The sequence below is a fragment of the Labrus bergylta genome, chromosome 3 (genome assembly GCF_963930695.1).
Source record: "Labrus bergylta chromosome 3, fLabBer1.1, whole genome shotgun sequence".
Lineage (NCBI taxonomy): Eukaryota > Metazoa > Chordata > Actinopteri > Labriformes > Labridae > Labrus > Labrus bergylta.
Genome location: NC_089197.1, coordinates 21,022,938 through 21,039,995, shown reverse-complemented (window position 1 = coordinate 21,039,995; position 17,058 = coordinate 21,022,938). Strand labels below are relative to the sequence as shown.

General features: G+C 37.6%; 1 protein-coding gene across 2 annotated transcripts in view; it reads left to right on the top strand.

The window, feature by feature from the left end:
* The window catches only part of sbf2 (SET binding factor 2), a 90,745-nt gene that overhangs the window by 3,051 nt on the left and 70,636 nt on the right, over nucleotides 1-17,058 (top strand). For both annotated transcript variants that reach the window (XM_020661352.3, XM_020661347.3), the window contains exon 2: nucleotides 10,406-10,491. In XM_020661352.3, coding sequence (XP_020517008.1) covers nucleotides 10,406-10,491 — 86 coding nt within the window. The remainder of the gene's footprint in view (nucleotides 1-10,405; nucleotides 10,492-17,058) is intronic.

Here is a 17,058-nt window from a genome sequence, read left to right as displayed (position 1 = left end):
TTTTGACTTTTCGATATCCGTCTTTAAATGTAATTTAAGATGCAACTGGATCTGCATGCACTGTTAAGTTGTATAATAGTTCGATCGTGCAGTTGTAGTTTCATCCCCCGAAACTTTGTCGTATTGTCTTTTTGTTAAGACTTCCTATGAGTGTTTGTTTTTGTGCAGGATCTCTTAGCACACCCACAAGGAGAATGCTTTCGCAATAAAACACCATTTTCTTAAGCAACATGCAACGTTTGAAGCGACAGGTTTTTTTGTGTTTCTATTTTTGCTCCCTTATTTCTACTTGTTAGAAGAAGGCTTATGTTAGTGTTCCTGTGGTTTGTCTTGATTGTCTTGCACGGTTCACTCTGTCATTAGACCATTTCTTGAATTTAATTCTAGCCTATGAAGTTGTTTTTAAGCTTGTGTTGGTTTGCACCAGTTAGACTTTAGTTTCATTCGTCAGGTACCTTTTGATTAGCTTCGCTCAAAGTTTGACTTACTAAAAAACATGGTCATTAGTATGATGACGGTTTTCTCTTCTCAGAGGCGGCCTTGCACTGTTTAGCTGCATCCCACTGAAATATTGTGCTTTTTCTTGCAGCGTTTTCTGATTGCATCATGAAATGAAACTTCCACACCATGAAAAGTGTTGTAATTGGTTCAGTTTGAGTGAATTTACACATTTCATAACTATAGCATTATTAGTTCCTATTTATAAGCAATAGCTGTTTTTCAAGATCAGAATGTTGTTTCAGACGGTGCTTGGGTCCTTTAGCTGCTTCCTCTTTATAAACTCAAATCTTTTGTCTAAATATATTTCAAATAAACAAGGTTCAACAAAGCTTTAACTCTTTAGTATCAGTCTGAGATTATACTTGACGGTTGTTTGTTTACTGTAAGGTCTTGACCGAAAGCCATGTGTTAGCCCTGAATTTGGCATAATAATGCTGCAAGCAAAGCGATTGTTGTTTGGATACTGTGATGTTAGAGTCTGGCTCCTCCAACAGCTGGAAATGTTGCCATGAGGTTGTAGGTGCCAGATTTTGAAGTGCTGCCATGTGTTGTGGTGACTTTTCTAAACATTAGTTATTCAGGTCATGTTGTTTGTAGTCTTGTTTGGTTTCATTAGAGCTAACATAAACACATCTTAAAATGGGAGACAGATCAGTGCATATAGGATAACAGTAATAGCTTTGCGGTTAATTCTTTAGCAGAGAACTGTTTATAGCTTTGTTCTGTTTTCATTTTATATACTTGTATTTATTGCGTACATATTGTAGCTCTAACTTTAGATTTCAGTCCAAAGTTTCAGGAAATCGATCATTCGCAATAAGATCTTAAATCAAATAGATTTCCTCTTGAAAATAATCTCCTGGTATCCATCACTTACTCCTCTGTCAATACCATCCATTGAAATAATGTTGATAACAAATAGGGGAAAGTGAGTGAGGAGCTGGTTTCTGTTGGAACAATTTTAAGTGAAAGTATTCAGTGCATTCACTTTGCTGCATTTCTATATAATAATATTCTATATAATATTTTTACTGTTGCCAAAACTCTCTTTTCCACCTTTTCCACATCTGTCCTTTGTCACTGACGAAATCTATGTAGCAAATGCCAGTCCTTGTTCATATCAGCACCAACAGTCTGCTTGCAGTTAACAATTGATTTTGAGGCCGGGGTTCAGAGTCAAATTGTTTGGCTTCTATATTACTTCTTGGATTTGTTGCCTCCATTGATTGTTTTTTTTTGTAACGCCACATTTGGCAGCTTCTCGTTTGGATCTGGACTTTGTGGTGAAAGGCATCCTGACCACAAAGAAAGGGTTCCTTCCTCTCAGTTGTAGAGGTTCAAACTGATTTGTTGGGAAACTCCACTAGCTTTTTTTTTTTTTCCTTTTTTTTTACATTGTTCTGTGTGTTGATAAGGTGTTCAGTCAGAGCTCTGTGGTTTCTGTGGTCATGCAAATTATGTAAAAGTTCATGTCAGGAAACGTTTGTCATAATACTTTTAGATTAAACATGACAGGGGAAAAAAGGGTGGTTGAATGCATGGTTGGCAATACACAAAATACTTTGATGCATTAGGTCATTCGTTTCTCTGGAACAGGCAAACACTTTCCCTAGTGTGATTTTCCAGCGTGAGACTCAAGCTAAATGTGTTGAAGAAACAGATGTCACCAGTGATTTTATGTTATTTTGTGCAGAAAGTTAAAAAGAAAGGCAAGTTTTATGTAATTTGTTTTTTTTTTTCCTAACTGTTGGGACATAATGACTGACTGAGTGATGACTGTAGCATTGATACTAATGAGTAGTGCTGCTTTTATTTGTTTCGAACAAGTGATGAAAAGATAATTGATTACTTTATTTATGACTTGAAGTTGACGATGAAGACATTAACTATGGAGGAAACCGTAACCGCAAGTTTGTAGTATGTTAAAAGTTGTCTCATTGAATGATCTGTATGGAAAACAAATTTGTATCCACCAGCAAAGGTGAGACGAGAGACAACGTCTGCATTTCTGATATGAGGTGATTTTCATCTCTCCCAACATTTTGACCTGGGTTTGACCTTAAGGCCGAGTTCATGTTTTATATGTAGTTACTTACCTGTAACGGTCTTTGGAGACTGTCTTCCTGAATTTGATATTATGACATCATCACATTTCCATATTACTGATACCCTTTTCCTTTTTTGCATATCATCCACACTAAACTGTGTTGTACCCTGTTGATGTTGGTCAAGCTGGTTCTCTTATGCCTGACAATGAGCTTCTGTTAAAGGTGATAAATACGTCAATTCTGTTCTACTCTTCAGCTGAGTTTTGATTTGTAGATTTGAAACGGGTCTGACTTGAGGCTAACCAGAAGAGTGAGGGACGGATTGATATAAATCCTTTGACACAAATAGCTGCTTCATGCAGGGTGATTGGAATACAGTATAAGATAACAAACAGAATTGGTGGTGAAGTCCCATTTTACTCTCAACATATTGTTTGTGATGTAAAAGATGCCACTACAAAAGAAAGCATTTATGATCCCACAAAACCAGTCCCCAGTTTAGTAGTGTTTTTCAGATCCCACTTTTCTTCCCAATGAAGATATTTATTCCTGAACTTACATGTTGGTGGATTCTGAGTCAAAACGATACATTTAATCACTCTGTTGTTTTGTTTGCCATTTTCATTTGAGAAGAGACCTCTAAACTAAAGATCCAGCGCAGCCCACCTGTGAGCAAGACATGGGCCAAAGCCAGGTTAGAGGCTGATGTGAATGTTGCATAAACTGATTCTGGCGTCCACTGGTGGCCTGTCCATACATGGTAAAATAAGCATTTGGTCCATTTAATCAACAGTTAGAGAAGCGAGATAAATCAAGATGATGAATGGAGCTTTTTTTTTCCCCCAAGAGAAGAAACATCTGCTTTAATCAGGACAGACAATTCATCGTCTTGTGTTTTTCACAACATGTTGAGACTGTGCTTAATCACGCTATTCAGTAATAAATTATTAGGGTTCTTTCAATTTTTCAGAGTTACTGATGTCAAATATTTGTCTTTGTCTGACTTGCAGTGATGGAAGAAGAGTGGAATGTTTTTGGCTTTATTTTCTCTGCAAAATCTTTCAGAGAAATTGAATTAATTGAATATCAAAACTTATACCTACTTATTTATATAAACGGGTGGCATCCTAAACTGTCAAAAGGATGTTAAATGCTGTTGAGTGGGCAGTTCAGTTGTATTGAAAGGGGAAACTCACAGGTTGTGTGATGTACTTATCATACAACTGGCCTGTGTTCGGAGAAGCTTGCCGATGTATCTTCACAGCAGCTAAGCTATGCACTGCTGCAGACAGGGCCACGGATACCTGACCTATCCCTTTTAATATTTATCTTAAAAATGACCAATTCTTGATATCAGCAGAGGGTTTATCTCTGATCTCGGAGCACTGCTGTTACACCCCTGAGCTGCCACACACAGCCAGAGGTCAGATGATCAGCTCCGCTGCAGCACTTGCTTTGTGTCAGTGAATGAAAATGGATATTGATCCACTCTAGCCTTCAGCAGACAACACGAACTCAGCACCACTAAACTGATGTTGATTAAAAGTTTTACAAAGCATGAGGAACACGGCTGGAAACAGGATGATGGATAATGATTTAATTCATAAGTTGTATAAGATGTTTTTGTTTTATGCCCAACACCAACATGTGCTATCAAGGAAATCACGTTTTTTTAACGAGTAAACAGCAAGTAAGCCAAATGTGTTAAAACTGACAATGTGGTTGGGATATTTTGTATGATATATCCCAACATTTCTGTTGAATCAGCTGTTTCAGAGTCCTGGAACATAATTCTTGAAGGGTTTGTGGGTTTTATGGTGAGACTTTATGAGTCAGTTTTTAACCACTCATAAATTTTTGTTTTCCTATTTTGGTATTAAGAAAACAGATCAATCTATCAACAGCTCACAACGTGTCCTCACAAATACTGCTCATGATGATACACAAAAGAAGCCAAGTGTTTGCACTGGACTGTAAAAAATCCCAAAAAGCACTAAATGTGAAAGGCTGGTATGTCTTTAAGTTATAGTTCCGAATAAACACGCCTTTCAGACAAAAAAACACAAACACATCTTATTTCATCTGAAGTCTCAAATATCCCATAGATGTTTTTTTTTTTTAGGCCATATTGATTAGCTGCACCACACACAGGTTATGTTGAACTGAGCTGGAAATGATCCACGCTCTTAAACATGCACACGCGTGCCGTGGACCTGGACAGGTTTGGTTCTTGATGTTTAAATAGCTTCCGCTAAAAAAAATAAATAAACTTGAGGTTGGACTTCATCTCTCTAACATTTTGCCAGCGGATGTTCAAATTAGCGTGTTCCTTTTCAGGCCTGGGTTCTATTATCCTCGCTGATGGGGGTTCTTTATAGTTGTCAGGGGGGTCATATTTGAAAAGCACGGCTTGTTTTAATACAAGAGTGCAGCCTCATGGAATGTGAAGAATTCTGTCATTTATTTTCATCCGTGGTTTAAAAAATTTGAACTTGGAGCACTCAGAGCATGTGATTTCAATTAGAGGAGCTGTAAAGACCTGGAGACACGTAACGGTCAGACATTTACTGATTGCACCGCTCTCCATGACGTGTCTGAACATTTTCGACTTGCCTCTACAGGCAAACAAAGGCAAAAACTATAACCACTATACCTGCTTTTTTTTTTTTTTGTTCCAACAAACACATGTGCAATTCACAACATAGCCCGCTCCTCACTCGGAGCCTCATCATGATGAATGAGGTCTAGGTCTTAGGGAGTTGTTGACGGCAGGCTCGAGGCACTCGGTGCAGGAGGGCTGCAGCCAGCCTCATGTCATGATGATGATATGTAGCAGTTAATTTTCCAGTTTGTTGAAGCAGTTCGCCTCCCCCTTGTACATGAACCCTGGCCAAGCTGTGACTTAGGGGCTTCAGGAACAGTCTGCTATGGAGTTTGCTGAGTCATGGCATTTGACGGAGTTCATATGATCCTGCAGAAATGCAATTAAATTGATTAATCCGCACCATTTTTTGGGTGCCGTGCCTTCCTCTTCCAGCACCCCCTCTTTAACTGTAATCCTTTGTATGAAGACTTGACCCCTCTGTTCCACCATAAGATCCACCCTTGCTTCTTCTCCCTTTAGCTCCCTCTATCCAGAAATTATTGCTTATTTGCAGAACATGCAGAGCCGGCCCTAACCATTTTGGTGCCCTATGCAAGATTTCAGCAGTTGCCCCTTAAATTGCAGACAGTTTGACCACCAAAGACAATATTCATCCACTTAAGAAAACTGGCTTACAGCTTTATATTTAACATAATTTCTTTATTTTAAAATAAAAAATACTCATCAACAAACATGAATAAAATGGTTATAACTCTAAGATTTCTTCTAAATAAACACAAAATAAAATAAAAATAATAATTCCTTGGGTTTCAAGAGGGTCCTCGCTCACTCTGTGAGTGCTCGGGCCCTAATAAATACAAATAACTAGTGTAACAGAACAAACAATACCAAACAGTTCAGAGAGCAGAAGTGGACACAGACGGCCCAGGGACGGCAGGGGATGGTTTTAAATGTTTTAAAATGGCATCTGGAGAGAGATGAGCATTTGTTAAACAATCTGCATTTTATAATATAGAGCAGTACAGAAACGTCAGCATAGTTTTTCAGGTGAGCCCAAACGTTTTCCTAACAACCAGACCTACAGCATGCACAACTATCTATACAGAGAGGAACTCTAGCACAAAATGCATTCATGCTCTTAGACATCAATACTCTAAAGGCAAGAGCTAAATCAAACTATTAATGACAACAGGAGGTGGAAAATAAACATTTTAATCGACAAGGGTGAAAGTACACAAAGATGTCAATAAATATAAAAGTAGGTTTTGTTTCTCAAACAACATTAGAACAAAAGAAAAAGTGTATTACTTATACTGGGTATTTTCTTACCATGAATAATCTTAACCTCATAAAAGTACAGTGGAAATAACTGATGTTAACTCGAGCTAGGAAACACTGACGTTACTATCATCCATCCATAACAAGCTAGCTTAACTACAACAGATAAATCATTGATCCGTGCAGCATGTTACCTCTGTGTCTTTTTCACATTTTTCCTCCTCTTCTTCTGTTTTGTCCCTGGGCTCCGGAGGGCTTTGCTGTCGTTTTTTACATTAAGGTCATTTATAAACGTGATATTAATTTGTACAGTCAGTGTCACTCAATTCTAATAAGTCTCTGATAGACCATGAAATACAATATGATTAACCTTATCATCATGATAGGCTTAATAAGCATTGCGTGAACTTGTTAGGTAAGGACTCAAGTGGGCGAGATGTTCATTTAGATATAAATGTCAGTGTTTCCCCTAGGTTTACAGCGTTGGGGGGGTGGGGACAAGCCAACACGATGACTTGAAGGAGTCTTTGTGTTCATGTGTTACTTTTAATGACAGCTGTCCTTTTCTATTGGAAAGGTATCCTTAAATGACTTATTTCCCTGATTTCCGACTCTATCCATTATCCTAACTCTACAATAAAGACACAAAAAGCCCCCAAAAGAATCTTAAAAAAAACTTTTTTATAATGGTAGGGGAATTTTTGTTCTGATTTTTTTTTTTCTTAATCGTCTTGATATTGATCTTCTCTTGTTTTTTTTCTATTTGTGTAGAAGTCCTGAGCTTGGTGTTATTATGAACAGCTAACAGTTTGTAACTGACCTGCCCGACTGACTTTGCGATGAGCTGGTTGGCTGAGAGGCAGAAGACAGCAATATCTTATGACAGCTAAGCATAGCAGCATAGCTTTTTTCTTATCAACCTTTATTCCTCGTAGTAAAGAAAACTTTCTGAAATACATTTATTTATATACATTGCAATCAAGTTTAGCAAATTCCACAATATTTTACGCTTTATAGCTTATACATTATTTATTATCATTTTAATAACTGTCCATGAACCACTTCTTTTGAGAAAATGCAAACAGCTATTCATGCTGCACCATGTTCACTGGTTCCGAACAGGCATTTCAATGCCTTTCAGACTTTACTGTATAATTAAGAGTTATTGGTTTGCTTTTTAGCTGTATTATCTGTGAAGCTCTAAAACGTTGACACATCTGGGAATATATAATAACTCTTCATATATTAATTAGTCTCAGTGCATTAAATTGGGAGTTTTAGCCTCCATTGATTTTATGATCAGCTTAGTTTTTATTCTCGTCATCAGAACTTCTTAAATGAACTTCTAAGACTTTTGCCACATGTATTCAGTTTCTATTTCTTGCTCCCTTGATAGTAGACCGTTTCCCCTGATAAATTGGCCGATAAATAGAAAGTGTGTTCTTAATTGTCAAAGATTGACTAAGAGTTTAAAATAACATTGAAATGAAGTCATGGCGTCAGATTATGGAGTGTGACAAAGAGCACATTGTGAAACAACTTGGATTGTAGTATCTGGAAAATGTTAAATGAGGGAAAGTCTTCTTCAATACATACAAATTCCCATTCATTAGTCTGCCTGATTGCTAAACAAGAATGTTGCTGTCATATATCAAATCCTAAATACATATTGTGTTTTGTTTGCTCTCACATTGTCATAAATTATTACATCCAAATTAGGTTTCAGAGTTTTGCAAGAGCAGGCCATATGGGGCTCTTTGAGAAATCTATGAGGGAGTTTTTTTGTTTTTTTTCTACTTGAAAAGCTTTCTGTGGTAAACTTTGAGAATCTGTGCCGCTGTATGTGAAGTCCACTACACCTGCTATAGATCAGTCTCCAGCTGTCTCCCTCAGCACTATCTACAGTCTGTTACTGTATGGGTGCAAGTCTGACAGTAGGAAAAAACCACAAGCATTCACAGTGTGATGTGATCTATCTATAACTAGGGATTTTGGCTTTGTAATGAAGCGATGCATCCTATATGTCATCTTATTTCTATTCAAGAAGTTCAATGTAATTTAAATGGGTCAGAAATACAAATTGTTGTATATTTTAGAGTGAAGAGATGAATCTTGAGCAAAGTCTATGCAACTTCTTAAATCACAATGACTGAAAACAATCAAGCGATTTGAGATTTCAAATAGGTTCGAGATTTAATTTGGTCCTAACAAAACAAGGAAGATATTGCAGCAATCAAAACTGTATAGAAATGTACTAGTTGTAGATAGAGCTTATCAAAGTTGCAGTTGCAGTTTCAATTTAGTTTTAGCTTGTCAGAGCGTCATCACTTTTACAACAATGGGCCTTGTAGCTCCTCTGATTTACTTTGTGTTGTGTAAGTTTCATATTTCACACTTTGGACAGACTTCTTCCTGAGAACTCAAGAGTTAATCAGTCAGGGTGGTAAGCACTGTTTCATTAAAGTAAGAAGATTCTGGGTTCAAAGTTACTACCCAGCTGGGCCCTTGCTGATTGTGTTTGAATGTTCTTCCTCTTCTTTGCTTGGGTTAACTCGGGGTTCTCCTGTTTCCACCAACACCGGAACAGTTCCCGGTGGCCGGAGGGTCTATTTGGCCTCCTGCCGGGAGCAGTCAGTGTGACCAGCAAGAATGAGTGAATAGACCTCTTTAAATGCATGCATCATCATATGCGAGTGTATCACTTGTGGTTGGTTTATTGTGCTCAGGAAGTTGCTGTAGTGTCCCTGATTTGCAAAAAATGATGTTCCTTGCAACCCACATAGCAGCTGTCTATCTGCTGCTTTTCAACAGTCGGTGACTGTAAGCATTATCGCCAGGTGAAATGGACTGTCACGAGTCAAGGGAAGGTGGAGGAGAGATTAGAGAATAAGAAAGAGATGCAGTGAACGTGTTTTTGAGGACAAACTCTAAAACTAACCAAATTACATTGTTGTAAGTCAACTCTTAACTATTGTTTTTCAACATCTGTGCTGATTAAAGAACATCCTACCATCTGCTCTTTAACTTTTAGCTAACTCATTCATTTGTTTAACTCAAGTAGAGCTCCAAATAAGTACTTGGTAGAATAATTGGGGGTAGATAGTTGATGTTTATGATGCATTAGCAATGAAGTTGTAATCTGCAGGATGAATGTTTGATGGTTTTTACATTATTGTGTTACAGTAATGTGGGGAATTGACAGAATTGCAAGCAAAAAGTTAACATTAAGTAGGCCAAAGACAACAATGGAAATATCTGGAGGGGCTGATTGTATCCAACCTGGTAACTACATTACATTAAACTGATTGGCGTTAAGTTGGTGACTCATTCAGCCTTAATCATCTCATTGTTTATTTCAAATGTCAGTGTCACAATTTCATCTTGCTCTGTCAACAAATGAAGGACACACTTTTTCAGTTTAAGTTTGTTCACATTTCCTCTTTACATGCAAAGAACTTACAACTGCTTTTTCTTCAAACTTTTCTTTCTCACTTCCTGGAAGCTTTCTGGAAGTGAATCTTTTTCAAAATCATACAGCAAGATTTTTTTTTGTAACTGAGGAACTGTATTTCAGCAGCGTAGTCCATACTGGCAGTTTGACACTTCTCATTTAATAATCATTATTTAGTACGTTTGATTATGTTATGCTAATGTTAGTATGGTGTTATGTTCAGAATTTAGTTCTGATGTATAGTAGTAGTATAACAATAAATCAGGAACATTAACTGATAAAGTGAATGAAACAGGTGCAGTGGTAATGGTAGCAAGTGTTATACAGTCTCTAGAATTTGTTTAGGTAATTTCTTTGTTATTGATGAAGTTAGATTTCTTAATAAAAGCGTTGTTGTAACAGTAGAAATATAGTCATTTTTTCAACATAATGACGTTTTATCAGGGCTGAATGATTGTTCCATGGTCAGCAGCCACCATGCCATTCTCTGACTGACTAATCTTCATGTCTTTGTATCTACAGGTTCAGGGGAGGGATGTGGAAAGATCATTCAGCGATTCCCTAAGAAAGACTGGGAGGGAACAGCCTTTCCTCAGGGGGTGGAGATGGTAAGTGCTAACAGCCTTCTGTAAACTCTTAATAACTCAAAACGAACAGGGTCATATTGTCGTTTATGAACACTATTCAAAGTGAAACTCGGATACACATAGGTGCACTTTGCTTTAGGCTGTTTATTAATGGAGCACATTATAGGAACAAGTGCTTTCAGTAGTTTGTTATTCAGACAGAAACACCACACGCTGTCTTTTCTTGGCCAACCTGTAGTTGTATTTAATGGATTTATAAAAACGACAATAATCACATCATGTTACAAAAGATAATTATTTATTTATATTTCAAAAATATGCTACATTACTTTGACGAGTCAAACCTCCTGGGTGTGAGGGTTCAAAAACTTCTCTCAAAGATCTTTCAGACTTTGTCTGCTTTGCCTCTAAAGACATACTGCATTAAGACCTTTGTGGAAGACGTTTTTAAAAAGTAATCTTCTTTTTGCTTTGTTTTGCATTATTTGTTGAATGGTGGAAAACAGTACTGAATCTTTGATTTTAAGTGAAAGACTGCCTGAGTAGGTGCATCACTGTTGTTCCTGAGGCCTTTTCTGTCAGTTCAAACTGATATCATAAGTCAGTAGTTCATAACAGGAGAGGACAGGAGACATGACCTCTAGAAAAGTTAATGTGTCAAGTGCACAGGTTGTACAATTCTGTTGTAGTTAGTGAGTGTCCTCGTCCCTAGGCCCCTTACCCATTTCCAGCCTTCTGATTTGATGTTTTTTTTTTTAAAGATACAGCATTTTATGGTGTCAGAAATTGACTGATTAGTACATCATGGAATAATTTGTTTTTTTGACGGCCCTTTGGTGTATGTGCAGCAGATACTGGCATTTCCTGTTTCAGATAAATTCTGAGTGATTGTTTACTGAAAAGGTTTTTAAACCCTTCCCACATTCACTAATTAGGAAATGGGGATGATCTACAGGGGATCTACCCCCCAATGGGCAACCAGTGATGAACAAATATGTCCTTATCAGGACTTGGAGAAACTGTCAGCCGCTGGAGAAACATTAGCAGCTTGACACTGCACAGGACATTAGTGCCTGTGTTATATCTTTTTTTTGTTCGTATTAGCCACTGCAGATAAACTTTGGTTTCCCCCCCTTGTTGAGGGAGAACAGCACATATTTCTGTATTATTACTTTTTTTTTTTGTTCTCTTAAATCAGGAATTAAAAATATTCTTTATTTTGACTTGATGTCTTTTACTAAATCTTGGTGTTTCAGCTCAGATGTGACTATTGGTACATGTACACATATCTATTCAGTGAGGACTTCATATAATCATCATTACCAGGCCCATTGTGAAAACAAATATCTGGAGGTCATAGGTGATCAACATAAAGGTATTGCATGTGGATCAAATGTTGCAGAGCCGCAGCAAGTGAACAGAGGCCAACAAGTTGCATAACATGGGTCAGTTTATCTAAGCTTAGATGAAAAGAGTGAGCTCATGCATTAATCAGGCATTCCTAACATCTCAGATGAGTTATACTGTAGCTTGAAAATCAGATTTAGGAACCAAAATATCCTTTACAGTAAAACATGAGACAATTGAGAAAGTGTGACGATTGGAAATGCATTATTTTGCTTTATCAAGTCATTGTAAATTCAGATTTGTTTGCCTTTGATGATTGATAAATGAAGATAGACAGCTATTAAAAAAAAAAGTACTCTATGCTGACATGGTCAGGGAGATGCTTTACAAAGACTTATAGGCTTATTGCAATGGTATTTTTTAGGGCAAATGAGGACAAGTGAGGCTATTTATCCAGCACAAGTAGTCATAATGTATTAAGAGTGACCGGTTTGAATGGCATGCAGGCGTCTTCCTGTGTAACTCAATGACTCTGTTGGTGGCCATCAAGTTGTGAGTTATTGCTTTTGAGATGATCATTTACATGTCATATGGCAAAGCACAACAGACAAATGTTAACTGTGACCAATGAACCCCCCAAAAATTTAAAAATAGAAGTATTTCCTGTCCAGACAAAGTGTAAGAGTTGCTGAGGTTGAATTTTTGTCAATAAGAGGTTGAAACCTGAACACTGGTCTTTAACCTCTCAGTGACTCTGAGGGAGAAGCCAGGATGGGTTTGTTCTCTCAGCATCATCCCTCAAGTATCCTGACATAGTTTTCATAGAGTTTAAATATAGAAACATTGTCACAAGTTTAGTTAATTCCATTAGATTAGTGTTTCCAGATGTCATTTAGGGCCTGTGGATCTTTTTTTTGGGTTGCCTGTTTGGGTGTGTGTACATTTTTTGTATTCCATGTGGCTAGAGTGATCCTCAATGCTTCTTCATTATGTGTCAGTCGGGACTGAAATTGACACATGCTGTGGTCCCAAGTGTGCAAAAACAGAAAGTATAAGGCATGATGTTTTTCATTGAAGGTAGTAAGTCAGAGCTGACACAACAGGATACATTCAATGCTCTGACTATTTTTGGCAAATACTCCACATTTTTCCTGAAACTTGGACGGATCATGTTCTGCTGTGGTACGAGTATATGAATTAGCTTAGGATAGAGAATTTGATGCTTAACAAGATTCATATGTTGACATCTTCAGTCCCTGAAAAAGCACCCAGAAAACCTCTACTCTGCATGGACAGAGTTGAGGGGGTTATTTCCTACTTTGTGATGTGACAAGCTTTAGTTAAGAGCCAAGTGACTGAAATTCCAACTTTGAAGCTTTAATGAAGATACACCAAAGTGTTTCAAAGACCCACTAAGCAATTTGCATTTTGGCTCTGTTTAGCACTGGTATGTAACCCCTTATTATTTGCAGATTTCCTCCAATACATGAGAAAGAAAATTACTCATTTACAAACACTTCAGCAACACATCTGCAGAGAGCAGAGATGAGGCTAAGCACGAAAAGCCTTTTGCGGTTACAACAGGCCCCCAGCGAACTAAACAACCACAGATGAGGAATGCACCAAGACATAGTGTTTACAACTTGTGCGAGGAAAAATGTGTTTCTAATCTTTTCAGACAAGTGATGATGACAGGAACCAGCTCACGTCCTCATCTGTTATGGATGAGCCAGGTTTGTGGATGGAGGTCAGCGTGATGCTCACCTAGTACATTTCCATTGCTCTGCCCTCCAGTATAGAAGCACAGTATACTGTAAACGCTCAGAGGTCTCGGAGGCAGAGCCGGCCCTAGCCATTTTGGTGCCCTATGCAAGATTTCAGCAGTTGCCCCTTATATTGCAGACAGTTTGACCACCGAAGACAATATTCATCCACTTAAGAAAACTGGTTTACAGCTTTATATTTAATAGAATGTCTTTATTTAAAAAATAAAAAATACTTATAGACAAACATTTATAAAATGGTAATAACACTAATATTTCTTATAAGTAAATACAAAATAAAATAAATACAAATAACTAGTGTTACAGAACAAACAATACCAAACAATTTAGGGAGCAGAAGTGGTCACAGGCGGCCCAGGGGACAGCAGGGGATGCATTTAAATGTTTCTGATTGCATCTGGACAGAGAAGATGAGCATTTGTGAAACAATCTGCATTTTATAATGTAGTGTTTGATTTAAATATTATTTTCTCTGAGCAGTACAGAAAACCCAACTCAATAGTTTTCCTTTCAACCAGACCTACAGCATGCACACATCTATTCAGAGATGACTTCAACCAGACCTACAGCATGCACACATCTATTCAGAGATGACTTCAACCAGACCTACAGCATGCACACATCTCTATTCAGTGAGGACTTCAACCAGACCTACAGCATGCACACATCTCTATTCAGTGAGGACTTCAACCAGACCTACAGCATGCACACATATCTATTCAGTGAGGACTTCAACCAGACCTACAGCATGCACACATATCTATTCAGAGATGACTTCAACCAGACCTACAGCATGCACACATCTCTATTCAGAGATGACTTCAACCAGACCTACAGCATGCACACATATCTATTCAGAGATGACTTCAACCAGACCTACAGCATGCACACATATCTATTCAGTGAGGACTTCTTTCACAAAATGCATTTATGCTCTTAGACATCAATACTCTAAAGGCAAGAGCCTAAAACTATTATTGACAACAGGAGGTGGAAAATAAACATTTTAATCGACAAGGGTGAAAGCTAACTAAGTACACAAAGATGTCAATAAATATAAAAGTAGGTTTTGTGTCCCATACAACGTAGCCTACTATACAAAAGAAAAAGTGTATTACTTACACTGGTTATTTTCTTAACATGAATAATCTTAACCTAATAAAAATCAGGGGAAATAACTGATGTTAACTCGAGCTAGGAAGCAATGACGTTACTATCATCCATCCATAACAAGCTAGCTTAACTACAACAGATAAATCATTGATCCGTGCAGCATGTTACCTCTGTGTCTTTTTCACATTCTCACTTCTTCTTTTTCGTCCCTGGGCTCCCGAGGGCTTTGTTGTCGTTTTTTTACATTACAGATGTTTATAAACTTAATGTTAATCGGTGTGGTCAGTGTCACTCACTTCTAATAAGTCACCTGCCCTCCTCCTCCACAACGAGCAGGTACCGAGCAGCTGTGTTGTGATGCGCCACGTCATGCAAGAAAATAGAGCCTTTTTAAATGTGATAGTTGTGTTTTCATGGCTTCTTTTGGATCATAACTAAATAAAAGCATGAAAATTATATTAGAGAAATAATATTTAGTGATATTTAAACGCATTTCTCCTTCTATTTCTTCTTCTGATCTTCAACTTTTCTGCAGCAGTCATTTGGCGCCCCCTATGGAGGCTGCCGCCCCTAGCATTTGCCTATACTGCCTATGCCAGGGCCGGCCCTGCCCGGAGGTCATTGTAGAGTGGCATAAAAGGCTAATGTGTCTCCATTCAGTCTCAGTTAGAATGTGAGATGCCTTAGAATGTATTGTGTTCCTCCAGTTCATAAAGAACATTACTTTTACCTTCTCAAAGACAGAATAGTGTTTTAGCGTTTTCTCCTTTAGAGGAAATGATTTTCTCCACAGTCACTAACAATGCAGTCTGATTCTTGTGAGGACTGCAACTGTATAAGATTTACATTGTACTGTTCAAAAAGCAGTTTTGGTTTCATGGTATCAATCCTTGTTTGGTGTTATACAATAGTTATTCAAATTACTTTCGTTTGTGCTGATTAAGGGACTAAGACTGAAAGTTCTGTTGGTTGAATGAATACTTTATTAAATCTCAATTTTTTTAAACAACATTTACAAAGTATTATTCAATAATGTAAATAAACAAGTGCATGTTTTATAAAACCATCCATTTTTATACCCATGGTCCCCTGCATGGGTATGATTCAGTCAGCATGAATCTGCTTGTTCGCCTCAGTGCAGCTTTTTATGTTTGCTTAGCAAACATGGCAGCTCAACTGCAAGTAGCCCACCAACATCTTCAGGGTCAACTGGCTGTGGCCATGATTGTAATGCTTAGTTAAATGTTGTTGTTTTTTTGTCATTCTGATTTATTGCATTATTGCTTCGAGTCTCCCCCCTATCTGAGTCCAGGTCTAGGTCTGAGTCCTCAAGGTTTAATATGAGCTTCAGTTTTTCACTTCAGCACATTCATTAATGGACATGATGATGTTAAATGCTTCTAATCTGAGCTTTATGTCTCTATTATGAGTCTCAATGTTGATACTGTACCTCAGGCGGATAGGGTGTGATGATGTTAAAACACGGTGATAAATTCTTTTTAAATCATAGTTAATTATGTTGAGCAGTGCAAGCATTCAGATGTTTACTTTGTTGTGTCGTTTTGAAGGACATGTGAATGTCTTCTTCAACTATTTACTTTATGAAAGATGAAAGAAGCTGTTTACAGCAGCTGCGAATGTTTCCATGTGAGCAGAGATTTCACTGCAGCAAATATCATCAAACTGAAAACTGTTTTAAAGTGTTATAAGTTGACAGGACAGAGGACACTCTAAAGAGAGGACTGAAACTTTTAGCGTCTAAGTTAAAAAAACATGAACACAGCTTTGATGCTTTTATTCAAAACATTTCCCTGTATGAAGCCCTACTGATACTGACTGTGCTGAGAACTTTTGGATGTTTACAAAATGTACATTATTTGTTTATCTAAGATCCTAAACTATCCTGGCAGCGTGTCTGGACATATAAATTATGAATGAAGTTAAAGCGCTGCATAAAAGCGCACTGCAGTCCTCTTGGGGAGACACACCGATCGTCTCTGCTACAGTGGGATCACTAATAAACTAAAAGATACCTGCAACCCAGCTGCTATTATTCAGAACTCTGAATTTTGTGAGGCTGTTTTCTAACATCGTACACATTCTTTATCAGTCAGAGTCAGATAAGTCAGAGTCCTCCTCATTATCTTCCGAGTCCAAATGCAGCCCGAGTTAGTGCACAAGTTCTAGTCGAGTCTTGGACTCAAGTACTACAAACTCTTCATCTCTTATTGTTTAATGTCCAAGTTAAATGTAAACACACATTTCTGCATTCGTGTTCACATACGTTTTATACAGTTTTCCCATTTCTACATTGAGAGAAAACACTTAATGTTTCCTGGAACAA